A 13941-nucleotide genomic window follows, 5' to 3' on the forward strand; every position below is an offset into this window, starting at 1 on the left:
TCTAACCTGATTGAATGACAGTAATATTTACGGAGACAAATACAGGGTCTGGATAACCAGTGTGTAGGCAAGTGTATCTACCAGAGTCAGCCTTCGTTACCGCCGACGTGGTCCATACGATGGACACTGCTGTATAACTAACATCTACAATATTATAAAACATTCTTGGTTATTGTTAATTGAAATGAAATAAGATCATAAGTATTGTTAGGATTTAAACTATAACCTGGTAATGGTAACCCATTTTTTCTGATTGTAAGATTTCCATCTCTGACATCGATCAAGGACTTTGGATTACTGACCATACATTGAACATCAACGCTGTGACCACTCAGTACCGCGATGTCGTATTGTGGGGCAATTAAAAGCTTCAATCTAGGAATAACTAAACATGCAACATTCGTTAGTTTTTGTAATTATCTAGTTATTAAGTTTGATAATGTCTACACAGCATGATGTATTGCAGAACTAATGTAAAAATCAGCATTCAATGTTCATAATAATTCTAATGCTTGAAAGTATGATATATTTATTCAGTGTGATTCTTGATTTAAAAACTACATGCTCTTTGCCATTGATATATTGATTTGAATATTACCCGTAGATTGAACAGCCAAACGTTTGCTGTTTTGCAAGCTGCGGTGGAAAATTTAGTGCCAAATAAATTTAAAAGCAACGATTTTGAGATGATATTATTCAACTTTACGAGCATTCAACTAAAATATATATCGTTGAGGACGTAAATATAGCAAATCGAACAATAATCAAAGGATGAAGCTCTACCATTCGGTCAACTGAATGATAACGGAAGGGTCTGGAAAGGTGACTGAATGCCACATATATGCCATTCAGTCATTTTTCAGTTACCTTTCAGTCACCTTTCAATTGACTGAATGGCAGAGGTTCATCCTGTGAATAAATCTATTCAAAACTCGTGATGATGTTAACATTTGCTCATACGACGTGATAAATTGTGCCATGTGTTACTGAAAAATAAACGTCGGATATATGTTTTTACCTTGCAAACATTATGAAAGATAAACGTAAAGTAAAAAGTTACACATACGACCTTATTCATTATAAAAGTCGATAGAGCAAATGATAGCGTAAATGGAACAAAAATATAATTTAAGATATTTTAAAGTATCTATTGATTTGAAAAAAAAAAATTATATTTCTGTTAATCTAACCTGTTACTGTAAGATTTCTTGTGAACAGCAAACCTTTCCAAAAAATAACGATTTTCCAGACACCTTAACAAATAAGCAAGTTATAAACACTATATTAAAGCAAGATAAGGCAAATTCCTTTTTCTTTTAAAAGTTTTCTATCTTATGTTTACCTCTGTCTCTTTGGAGAACGCTTGCAATGCTCAACATATGCGATAATGTGCCGTTCTCAGTTTTACTAGACGTCAGTTTATATCTTGCTGATGTGTTAGTAATCAAGTCTTCATTGTGAAACCACTGGACCTCGAACCCTACTTTGCTAAGTACTTGCAGTTCAAACCATGCAGGTTTTCCTTCTCGTACTGAATCATTGCTGCTTTCAAAGTGAAGTATAATTGGTTCTTCTAAAAAGAAATTGGTAAAAGAATCTTAGGTTTTTAAGATATATATGTACCATATCGTTCATCATTAAGTTGATGAAAATGATTATTCAGATCTTTGAAAAATTTAGGGAAGTTAACGGAAAACAAGTATGAACATATATATATATATATATATATATATATATATATATATATATATATATATATATATATATATGGTTTATTTTCAACATCGAAAATGTCGTTGGTTTGAGCCTTAATTCATTATGTATAATGTCGTTGGTTTTGTTCTTATACAATCACGTGCAAATTTGTTAGGAAATAAATAGTAAGCATCATATTAAGTTATATTTATTTATATTTTATTTAGTAAGTTACCTTGGGTGCAGTGTAAACCTTGGTATCCATTGTCACACCCATTCACACACATACCATTGATATGATGACATTGCTCTAAATCGAGGCAGTGACCACAGGGAGTCTTACAATTTGGTCCATACATCCGATTGTCACATGCTTTAATGAACAAAACACTGAAATATGATTATATGTCTAATAATGACTAAACATTTATAGTATAATTAAGTAGATTTAATCTGTTTCGTAAGAATGTTTGAAATCAAACCAAAAAATGGTGTGTGTATGACTCTTGGAAACAAAGGATGATATTAAGCTTGTTACCGAATATATTTTCTTTCCACAAGTCTTTCATTACATACTGAATACAGAAAAGTCAGTTCTCGTAGTGAAATTTATTAATTCGAAAATTAATATAAAATCACAGGTCATGTGATATACACAAGTTATTTTAATATAACCTGAGAGTTACATACCTTCTTTACAGGTTGGTCCTTGATACCCAGGTTCACAACCTTTCACACAGACTCCATTGACATGGTGACATGCTGAGTCATTTAGACAGTGCCCACAGCTAGTGTTACATTCCTCTCCATAGTAACCAATTGTACACTCTGATAAAAAAAAAAGTATAAATAAGTCATAAGAAGTATTTGAAATCCGGTTACAAATATAACAATAACAAGTATTTGAAATCCGGTTACAAATATAACAATAACAATTTTCAAAATTGCGTGTATTCTGAAGTATCAAGTTGTACTTAAGGCATGAGTTCAATATGTATTTGTTTTATACGATATAAAATGGTTTGGGGCAGTTTACGCTTTATAAACCGCGAAGGGGTTTTTAAACAAGCGTAAACTGTTTCAAACCATTTTATATCGCATCAAACTTATAAATATTGAATTCATTGCTTATAAATTAATTATTCTACCCTTCATTGTAGATAAAAACGGTCATTTGACTTTTAAAATGACGTTAAATTGTACAGAATTAAAACGTAACGTCAGGCGTATTGATACGTTTTTGACGTTAATCTTACTATGACGTAGGCAACATTCTTTATACGATATAAAATAACTTCTTAGCCAATCAGAAAGCGCGTTACAACCAGAATTAAATTATTTTCCATTACATTTATAATTTATGACTGCGAAAGGCAAAATGCCATTCGTTTATTTTTTCTACAATATTTCTGTCGGTGAATATAAATCATACATGCGACATTATGCATTTCTAAACCAAAGAAAATAAAAAACCTTGAAACTTAAGGTTAAAAATAGTTGCAATCATATTGAAATTAAGTTTAAAAAATATTTCTGGCGCGATGAAATAATATTGAGATATGACATTAAGAAGATCATCTCATTCCAAAAATCGAATAAGTTAATATTTGGGAGCAATATACATTTTTTGGTATTTCCAGACATTTTTTTTTATTAAGAAACATCAAGCGCATGCTTGCTCATGTACCATTTTTTACCTGGATGTGTATAATAATATGAACAAAATTATATGTTATAAGAAATGTTTTTTAAAACACTTATGCCCCATACCTTGGACATACAATGACCGGAGATCAAAATAATTGGTTATTGTCTAAGTCCAAGGGACATCTGTCAAAATGTGCTCGATCGTACCCAACACATATCATGACCTTAATATTTTTATGATAAATCTGCATATAATTTTATTTTAGGATATGCAACCTCTGTTATGAAAATAACAAATGGTACTCGAGCAGAGCTAAATACTTCCAAAGACAAACGTTGATGATAAAATCAAAATATTTTAAATTTTTTGCAAAATTGTCATTATTAGCTCAATTTAGTGATGTCATAGCTTGACAGCTATTCAACAATAATATCAAAATCATAAAGATACACATTCTCTGTCTAACGTTTTATGAAGATTAAATTTTAATATGATACAATTCAAAAATTGGTAAAAATTGGAAGGGGTGGTGGCAAGGGGCGCAGATACATGTATTTGTCCATATCATATGTAGTTCCTGTAAAATATCGTACCTTATATCAGGAATAAAAAAAATGTGCTTGAACCTACTGCTATGACATATAATTATCAACCAATAATATGGTATGTTGTACACAGAAAAAAAGAAATATTGATTGGCCATTAAAAAAAAAATTAAAATGCATTTCACAAAAAATACCGTCTTGGCAAAATAGTCCACTCCATCCTGGTTGACAACCTTTGTCACATATGCCATTTGTAACATTGCAACCTTTACATGTCACATTGCACATATTTTCACAATTACGCCCAAAATAATTTTCATCACACTCTGTAATAAAGATTAAGAAATAGAGCCCACAAACTACTAATAATATACATGTAGTACGGCTACTGTAGAGATTGTAGCGAGGTTACCACATATCGATGTATACAAGTGATCACCTTTCAGGCATTTTATACCCCGGTATCCACTGTCACACCCGCTTATACAGGTTCCGTTGGTATGATGACACTGATCTGAATGAAGACAGTGTCCACAGGGTGTGCTACAGTTCACTCCATACATTCCCTCTTCACATGCTTTACCGTAAAATATAGTTTTATGTTCATGTACATAGAAATAGTGTAACGTACTTTTTAAATACATGTATGAAAACAGATTTAAAATTTTAACTTAGTAATCTAAATAAATCAAAGAAAGAAATATATATATATATTGCTTTTTATCATCGACAATATATTGGAATAGACTGCTTTTTTTAGCTGAAAATAACAGACGCAAAACTTTATCCCATATTAAAAAGGTTGTTGTTTTGTATATTCTTTTGAAAACAGTTTTAAAGGCGTCTTGGTATCATTTAATTATTTATATGTTAATACATCAAAGCAGGTGTATCGAATCGTTAGTTACACTTTGAATAACATTTTTTTGCAATGGACGTGTATCTGTATTTGTAATTTTTTAACCTTTATATTGATGAGTTTAATTTGACATGTTATGTACCTTCGATACAGTATGGAACTTGATAGCCTGGCTGACATCCATTATCACAGGATCCAGAAACATGGAAACATGGTGCACCATTCAAACAATATCCACAGCTGTGATTACACCGATCTCCATACCAACCGGTCGTGCATTCTATTGAAACAAGCAATGGTGTCATATAAACTAGAAAGAGGTTATTCACATAAGATTCGTTTAGTGAAAAATCACATTTTAAACATCTATGAAAATTCAATTCAATCAATTGTTTTGTAGTTTTTTTCAATTAGAAAATGGTATCATTTAATATTCATTCGTTTGATGAGATATTAGCTTTTCTGATTGGTCGAAAAATTTCTTTGATACCTCCATCATTAAAATTTTTGCCGGATCTACTTTTCTCAAGTGTATTGATCTAACACTATTTATAAAACGGGAATTTCTTAAATACAAACTGTCAACAGAATGTTAAATTGTGTCTGTTTTTTTTTGGTCAGCAATCAAAATACAACTTTATAAACATAAAAAAATTGAAAGTTTAACCTTTAAAAATAAACAAAACACATTATTTGATTCACGAAATAGAAAATTAAGCGTCTTCTAACGATTTCGTCTGCTTGAGATCAGTCAACATTACTGCGATGCTGGCTGTTCCTTCTCCAGTATAATTATAACGAACATATAGGCCTATACACTTTCACGGTTACTACTGATGGTCATATTTTGTAGCGATGATTTTTAGCCGGGTTCTGCTGAAAGCAGAGTCCCAGCTAAAGGCAGGCAAATCGCCAATGTTACTATAAATAGCACAAGAAAACAAAAAACCAAACAGCGTCAAGGTAAAGCTTCCGCTATACCAAATAGTTACACAAAGAGCCACGTTTTGTCAAAAGTGTTGGCATTTTTGTTTCTTTTTTATAAATTTCGAATGAATTGTCTATCGTTTTAGTTTTCTTATTAATAACGTGTTTTTAAAACATTACTATGCATTTCGGACACATATAATGCGCATGAATTTCCATGAACTACTTTGCTGCGCGATGATTGAATATATAATGCGTGTTGCAAAATTCAAGGCAGCAACTGTTGAACTTTTTAACTTCTACTAGACAGACATATTTTTTGTTTATAGCCGCTTACAAAATTTTGTCGCTCTCTGATGCTTTGCCGACTTTAAAAGCATGAGAGAGAGAGAGAGAGAGAGGGAGAGAGAGAGATTTTCAGTCTTTACTACACAATATGCATAAAGACACACCAAAAGAGCTTGGCTTTCAGTACTTCAGTACTTTGATTAAATTTACACACGTACATGATCGGTCATCAGAATAATCATCGTAAAGCAAAGCTATGAGTAATGCATCGCGCATCAACTCCTTCGGCGCATTCCAAACAGCAGACATACCATTTAAAAGGGCATTTCGGTCAAAAATTATATTTACGATTTTAATGTTTATAATGCTTCAGTAAGGCATTTTTAATAGGCAACTCAAATTTGAGTGACTTTTGTTGAGTTATAAGCGAGTTACAGAGCTTACAAATCCTCGCTATGTAAACAAAGGTTTTGTTTACATTTTAATTGTTGAAGTGAAAATTCCAGTTTTAGACCTAAAATGAATGTGTTAATCGTTAGAAACCGTTTATTTATGCTTAAAATGAATAAGAATTTTGACAAATCATCTTGAAAAAGATTTTTTACTGGTATATTGAACATATGTAAACAAAAACGGGGCACGAGCCTTGTTTACATGACGAAGAATTGTGAGCCCTGCATCTCGCTAAAAACTCATCGACAACCACCCAAATTTCACTCGATAATTTGAAATGGATTCATGAAGCATTGTAAAAAATAAAAACAGGAAAATAAAATTTGACCAAAATTGTGACCATGCCCCTTTAAGTACATCACTGGCTATCTGGTTACCAGAACGTTTACAAAAGTCGCTTATATATACTATTTTTGTCGACATATCAACTAATTTCGTCCACGATCGCCTTTCTTTGGATGGTTATGTCCAGTTGCATATTCCAGCGATCTCACATGAAAACTAGTTTTATTACGAATCTTTCTGCAAAATCTATTCAGCAATTTTTTTTTACGGTAGCCTGTATAGATAATAATGTGGTTAGGTAGCAGGGGACAGTTTTTTTATGCATGAAATTGTGGGGTGGGGGTACCCCCATTTAGCACTATACTACCTTTAACTTTGAGTGAACATCCTTAAATAGGGGTGAAACTACCTTAAAGGCTACCCAAGCCTATGACGGAGTAAACTTGACAACATTTTGAAGATAGGTACTATGAAGAATGAAATATGCCAGTGGAACAAAACATGTAGGTTTTGAATAAAAGTTCTTTCCGAGAAAGTATGAGTTGTCATTTATTAAGGGTCCAAACTACAAGAACTCAAAAAGACTGAATACGACCAAGAAGTAGAGAAATACTACAGAGCCTATAGATTCTATATCAACAGATTTTTCCCAACTCTGACTTATTGCATCAAGGTTAAACACTTACATGGTAGCCAAAATTTTCTATTATTTTAATTTTCCCTACAATTTTAGTTAAGTAAATACAATTAAAACACATAAAACATCTTAAAATACTGAAATTTGATACAAAGGATCTCTAATTAGCTTGCACAGGTCATGTATCCCCTCAACGCTTGTTTTCTAAACTCAGCAAGTGATAATGTGCAGTTAGTCTTAAATCCAGGGGGAGATAATCTGAAGACATGATCTGTGACCACCACTGACAGCATCCATTAATTCACCCCTTATAATCCTAACCAAGCCTCATAAGAGGGAAAATCCTTATAAGATACTGGTTACACTCTTAATTTATTCATACGCGCCGCTTCATTTACGTTATTTACATTTTTTATCAATGACACTTCACATTTCTTGATTTGAAAATGTGTTATTAACTGAAAAGAAATGAAGATAATAATTTTTCTGTTGATACGCGCATTGATGAAGTTTTCCGGTCAATTTTTTCTTTGATACGACGATTAGTAGAAAAATTATTATCTTCATTTCTTAAATCATCGTATACAATGAAGCACCCTGTATTTAGCATTCCATACAAAAAGTCAACTTTCAAATATCATATAGTCCGTTCGAAGCATCTACAAGAAAAATACTTTACCGGACCAATTAAGAGAGGGATAGTATTATATAAATAGTGCACGTTTGGAAGGGTAAGAGTCGATATTGACACGCAAAGCATGTGAGTTTATCAATAGAGCAGATGAGTGTAGGGCATTTAAAATACAAAAGTAATCAACAAAACGAAAGTTAGTCTTAACCACGATTTAAACGATTATCAAACAAGGGTGGCAATTTACCTAATTCACAATGATTGCCCTGATATCCCGCTTTACAACTCTGGCATATTCCTGTCTTTAACTGACATTGTTCACAGTTAACATTCGGGCATGGAACGGAGCAGTCAGATTTATTAAATCCTGTAGTACACCCTACAGCCAAAAGAAAAAAAAGTAATTCGAATGTTTTATATTTCATAAATACAGAAAACATTACGAACCCGAATGAACCAAGACAAATCATAGATGATTTGAACATTTTTGATGTAAAAAATATTGCTATTGATATTCTTTTCAAGGACATAAGGACATAAGAAATTCCTTTATTGATTTTTAATATATTTATTAACTCGTCACCACATTAATAATTTATATGATGTAATATATATTTTTACCGTAAACTTCTAATTCACAAAGCTCATTAAATGCTTCCGTAGAATATCCGGGAGGGTATGTAACTCCAGCCAGTCTCTCATTGTAGTAAATAACAAACTGTCCATGCACATAGCATGGTGTAGTGAAGACAGCTGGGATTGTGGTCCGATTAAAGTGATTGTCCTTGAAACACAGTGTTCCCTGTAGTCTATCTGTTGTATTCGAAACAAATACGGAGAATCCTAAAAACCTGCCTGTGAAATTGTTGTGTATATCTAAGTTAAGAAAAAGAAACAATTTTGACAAGCCATTTACCATAGTAGGAAATAATAGTTTAATAAACTTCGAAGTTTACACAAGTCATCACTATTGACATGTAGTTTCGTCCTGAAATATTTGAATCTGAATTGCCTACGAAATTACCATTTATTATGATTTCTAGTTACCCCATGGTACGTTGTCCGTCCGGTAATATATCGTGATGTGGTGTATACTGTGGATGGTAGTCAAGTTCACCCACCAGGTGGCGGAAGAATGTTTTTCTGCTGAAACCACACACTGACCTCCCAATCCATTTAGATCAGATTTGAGCCCATCCACAGCGTTACTAGCATCAAATCTGTTATCATCATGGTAATACTGGTGTTGTTGAAATGTTGGTTTGTTTAGGGCAATATTCACTTTAAATAAAAAAAAAAACCCATATGTTCTAAATAAACTTAGTCACATATAAGAGTATAAATTACTGCTAAAAATCGAAATATTATCGATTTAATTTACAAGCTGTTAAGAGTTGATATGGTATAATGTGAGTATGTCGTAATTAAAGAGCGTAACCGTCTTTATGATTCTTAAAGCGTAAACCCTTCAGTGTTTCGTGCAAACCATTTGGCTTCGTTAAAGCATGTAGCGTTTTGTGAAAACCTTGTGTAGCGAGTCCGATGTATTAGGAAACTTCCGTGACTGTATTATAAAACATCAAAATAAATAAGCCATATTTATTACGATACATATTACCTTTCAAATTAATTCGAGAATTCTAGTTTGTGGTTTAGATTTTTTTGGACAAAAATACTTCATAATTGTATATGACCGAGTACATTTCTCATTTTATGCTTACAGTAATCGCGTATTGCTCCCGGATAGAATAATTAACATTAGAAAAAGAAAAACTGTTCCTCTTGGGAGTGTATATATATATATATATATATATATATATATTTTCCCAATACAACAAAAAATAAATCGGCACAGTTTTAAATAATTTTAAAATAAAAAAATATCCAGAATAAAATCACAAATTGATCCTATTAACCGCAAACGTTTTCGCCATTCCTGGCTCTTCAGGCAGTTATGTACAAATCTGCCTAAAGAGCCAGGAATGGCGAAAACGTTTGCGGTTAATAGGATCAATTTGTGATTTTATTCTGGTTATCTTTTATTTTTAAATTATTTAAGAAATGAACTCAATGTCTACCCAAGTTATACTCGTATAACCTGGGTTGGGGCAATTTACGCTTTATAATCCGCGAAGCGGATTATAAAAAAGCGTAAATTGCTCCAACCCAGGTTATACGAGTATAACTTGGGTAGATATTGAGTTCATTCCTTATAATTTAATTTTCTGGAAATTGCTGTACAAATTGAGTCCGTTTTACTTTTAAAAATGATATAAATCTGTTCAAAATTCAAACGTAACGTCAAGTGAATTAGTACGTTGGTGCATTGTGACGTGTCTTGTGACGTGCAAACCAGGTTATACAAATTTAACTAAATTTTTCTATCCAATCAAATGCCGCGTTACAACCATAATTAAACTATCTATCTATCTATCGATCTATCTATCTATCTATCTCAATCTATCTATCTATCTATCTATCTATCTATCTATCTATCTATCTATCTATATACAGGTTTTCAGTAGACGTTAACACAACAATCCATTCTCTCTAATTTAATTCAGGGCGTTTTCGACTGATCGGCTCTTCAGTTGATTTCACATTGTAACAGAAATAACAAACGTTCACGTCGTTATTAAGACGTCATAAAGTAGACAACGTCACGAACAGTGTAAACAATTTCTTGAGATCACTTTCCTCGCGTACTTTGTAAAATAGAAAAATTCGACACACATCAAAATGTTCACTACACGGAGTGTTACAAACATGAGGATCCCTTATCTACTGCCTATGTACCCTCACACGGTCGGCTAATTTGGTCCCTGTTTGGCCAATGTTTTTTTCTCCGCCTCCATTGATAATATTTGAGAGAAATGGATTATTGTGTTATCGTCTACTGAAAACCTTATTCTATATCGTTACCTATACCAAGGACTTATTCGTTTGTGTGTGTGTGTGTATATATATATATATATATATATATATATATATATATATATATATATATATATATATATATATATATATATATAAAATATTCTTTAAAAAATCGCCGTTTCGAAATCTGATATTTTTTTAAAATTAAAATAATGCTGACCTGAGTTATGATGATTTAATCATTATATACTTGGCGTTTTTAAAGATTTTCTTTTCCACTACATGATCAGATTTTGTAAAACTTTTGTAAATTATTTCGAATACAATTATATGCATGTATAGATCAAAATAAGCATTTATGCATTGCTACCAAACTTTTTATTAATCTAAATATATTATTTTACAAAAACACTAAAATGATTTTAAAAAAGTTAAACCAACCATAAGCATAGGAGAACGCTAAAAGTCCATGATACACGAACACTGATAACATGGCTGTTATAAACCTTGCTGTAAGCAGGAAACACATGAATATATAATATAGTAAGCTGATCGGAAATATTTAAATAAATAATGTGCGTAATACACGTTTTTTTTGTTTGTTTTAATGGACTGTTATATACGCAATAGTATGTAAGGATTTAGGTAACATGGGAAATATTTACTGTAGCATAACAGTTATTTAAAACGCTTATCAGATCTAGTTTGTGTAGAATTCGGGGGTTCTGAATCAATATCATTATAAAAAGGAACTACACTTTGACTACTCAATTTAGAAACTTTCCAAAAAATAACGCAAGTATCTAAATAGTACACAAATTTCATTGAATAACAACATGACATTTTCTAATTTTGTTTTTTTATAAGCTGCAATCACTTCTTTAATTTAAAAGAATTCTACAATAATATTTTGAATCTTTGTTCAATAAATGCAAACGTCATTGAGGATATGATAGATGTTTTTGTATACCTGAAGGTACAAGACCGTTTCATTGAAACTGATCAAAAGTAATAAAAAGAAACCATCACATGGGTAAACTAGCCCATCGATTACGTAACACCCATTTGCACACTTGAAACTCATGGCCGACGTCTAGTATTTAAGGTTTTCTTAACGATTTACTCCCAAACACACGCATCGAACGAACAAAATTATCATTTATTATTTCCTTTGCCTTTTGTACATAACATGATAAACGATCATTGAGGAAAAAAAGTATAAAGCTTCTACGGTATTGAATATCTTCCTTGATAAATAGAGAGTGATAATCGAACAATATGTAAATGGGACAAAACGTTCAGCTGATCAATACTTGTTAGCATTATTTAAAACTTGCACAACTATAGACTGTATTACGCTGCTGTTTTCATCGCTTCCTGAGTAATATTTCATTAATCTTACATACAGTACTGATCAGACCCAACCTAACAGAAAGTAAACCCCAACTAAACCCTGGGTTGACTTTCTGGGTTTACTAGAGTGGACCCAGAGAAAACCCCAAGTAAACCCAGAGTGGACACAGAGAGTAAACCCCGAACAGAAGAATACCCCGAAAGCAAACGCTACATGTGTATTTAGAATATACAAGGGGCAGGAATTACAGGAAGTAGGATGATAAGATAAAATACAGGTCTGCTTCACACTTTGCGTATTGTTGACTCCAAAAGCAATTCTCGAGTAAACCCCGAGTAAACTCAAAGTAAACCCCGAGTGGACCCAAATTTTCAAAAAGTAAACCCAGCAAGTAAACCCAGGGTTAAGTTGGGGATTACTCTGGTGTTAGGTTGGGTCTGATCGGTACTGTACCTTTGTGACCAATCTACATCCATTCTCTAGAATAAAATAAGAGGTCAACAGGCCTTAACGATCACTTTAATACCATAGCCCATACACAGACCAGACAAGGAATCTCAAATATATATTAATTTCAGTTTTATTTTGTTTTTTATAAGACTTATATTTTCCCTTCTAGTGCATCAACTTTACAGTATTCATCCATTGAATATTATTCACAATCTGCTATGTATAGAAAAATCATTGTACATGTACTGTTTCGTCACCTGAAAACGCCCTGGTTCGGTTCAGAATGTAGTTACTTTCAACAACATCATTTTCTCCGCCAAATGTTTGGTGAGGGATTGGTCAATTTGTCATATGACTTGACTGACCAGATAGACTGGTTTGATTTCGAGGGCGAATGTAGAAGTTGCTTATCCCGTCTTTTTAACGTGTGTCATATACGTCCCTGCTAATTGTTATCGGTTTTAAATGTTCAACAAGCTGATTTTATTTAATTATTGTTTGTATTGTCAGTATTTAAGACGACGACACCTGGTTATATGGCATGAATGCATTCTTATATCAGAGACTTTTTCACTCCCGGTACAGGACTCTACAAACACTATAAATAATGTAGCCTACAGGACAAGTATGCATCACGTGCTAGACGATTAACTGTCCCGTCAAGTACACACACTGGCCGACATGAACACTTTGTATGACGATCTCGTCTGTCAGCCACACATACTATTCCGCATTCTAGCTACAATCCCTATACCCATTCTGGTTGGACAAAAGATGTAAAGCATCTCCACATTAAAGAGCGAGAAATGCGCCGGATTTGGCTAGCGAAAAGTAGACCAAGGGGCATGATATTTGTGCTGCTCTCGAAACGGAATAATATGTTCTGTCCGGTTTGGTTTTTTGTTTTATCGGTAATGGCAGCCATGAGCTTGGCCTGCTGTTTTTGTTTGCATCATTTTCTGGAATTCGGCCTATCTAAGGAGTAAGTTTTATTTTATTCATGTCAATTTATGTCCATTACGATCTTGTGTATTTAACGATGTCATGCAATATCTCTTACTTTGTTTAAATTCTGCAACTGCATTGTTTTGTGTAAGCGCGTGTTCGCAATATAGGATAGGCATAGGCCTGTTTAGCTAGCATGTTCTAGTCACACATTTATCTCTGTATGTCGTCGGGTAAAGTTTAGTCATATAACATTCAGTATTGTCACAGCTTATAATTACTGCCATATTTTTGGAAATTGTTATATTAGACAAATTCTGACTTTTATTATTGTACTTTTCAGTTTT

General features: G+C 32.7%; 1 protein-coding gene across 1 annotated transcript in view; it reads right to left on the reverse strand.

Moving 5' to 3' along the window:
* Nucleotides 1-11376, reverse strand: part of LOC136273655 (uncharacterized) — a 37856-nt gene extending 26480 nt beyond the window's left edge. Inside the window, exons 1-13 of the mRNA XM_066078647.1 lie at nucleotides 11287-11376; nucleotides 9016-9249; nucleotides 8590-8844; nucleotides 8216-8347; nucleotides 4890-5027; nucleotides 4328-4465; nucleotides 4083-4214; nucleotides 2386-2523; nucleotides 1931-2068; nucleotides 1343-1573; nucleotides 1191-1253; nucleotides 227-385; nucleotides 7-144 (exon numbers count right to left, since the gene is read on the reverse strand). Of these exons, the coding sequence (XP_065934719.1) occupies nucleotides 7-144; nucleotides 227-385; nucleotides 1191-1253; nucleotides 1343-1573; nucleotides 1931-2068; nucleotides 2386-2523; nucleotides 4083-4214; nucleotides 4328-4465; nucleotides 4890-5027; nucleotides 8216-8347; nucleotides 8590-8844; nucleotides 9016-9249; nucleotides 11287-11374 (1984 nt within the window). The 5' untranslated portion in view covers nucleotides 11375-11376. The remainder of the gene's footprint in view (nucleotides 1-6; nucleotides 145-226; nucleotides 386-1190; nucleotides 1254-1342; nucleotides 1574-1930; nucleotides 2069-2385; nucleotides 2524-4082; nucleotides 4215-4327; nucleotides 4466-4889; nucleotides 5028-8215; nucleotides 8348-8589; nucleotides 8845-9015; nucleotides 9250-11286) is intronic.
* Nucleotides 11377-13941: the final 2565 nt, after the last annotated feature.

Source organism: Magallana gigas, chromosome 1, assembly GCF_963853765.1.
Source record: "Magallana gigas chromosome 1, xbMagGiga1.1, whole genome shotgun sequence".
Lineage (NCBI taxonomy): Eukaryota > Metazoa > Mollusca > Bivalvia > Ostreida > Ostreidae > Magallana > Magallana gigas.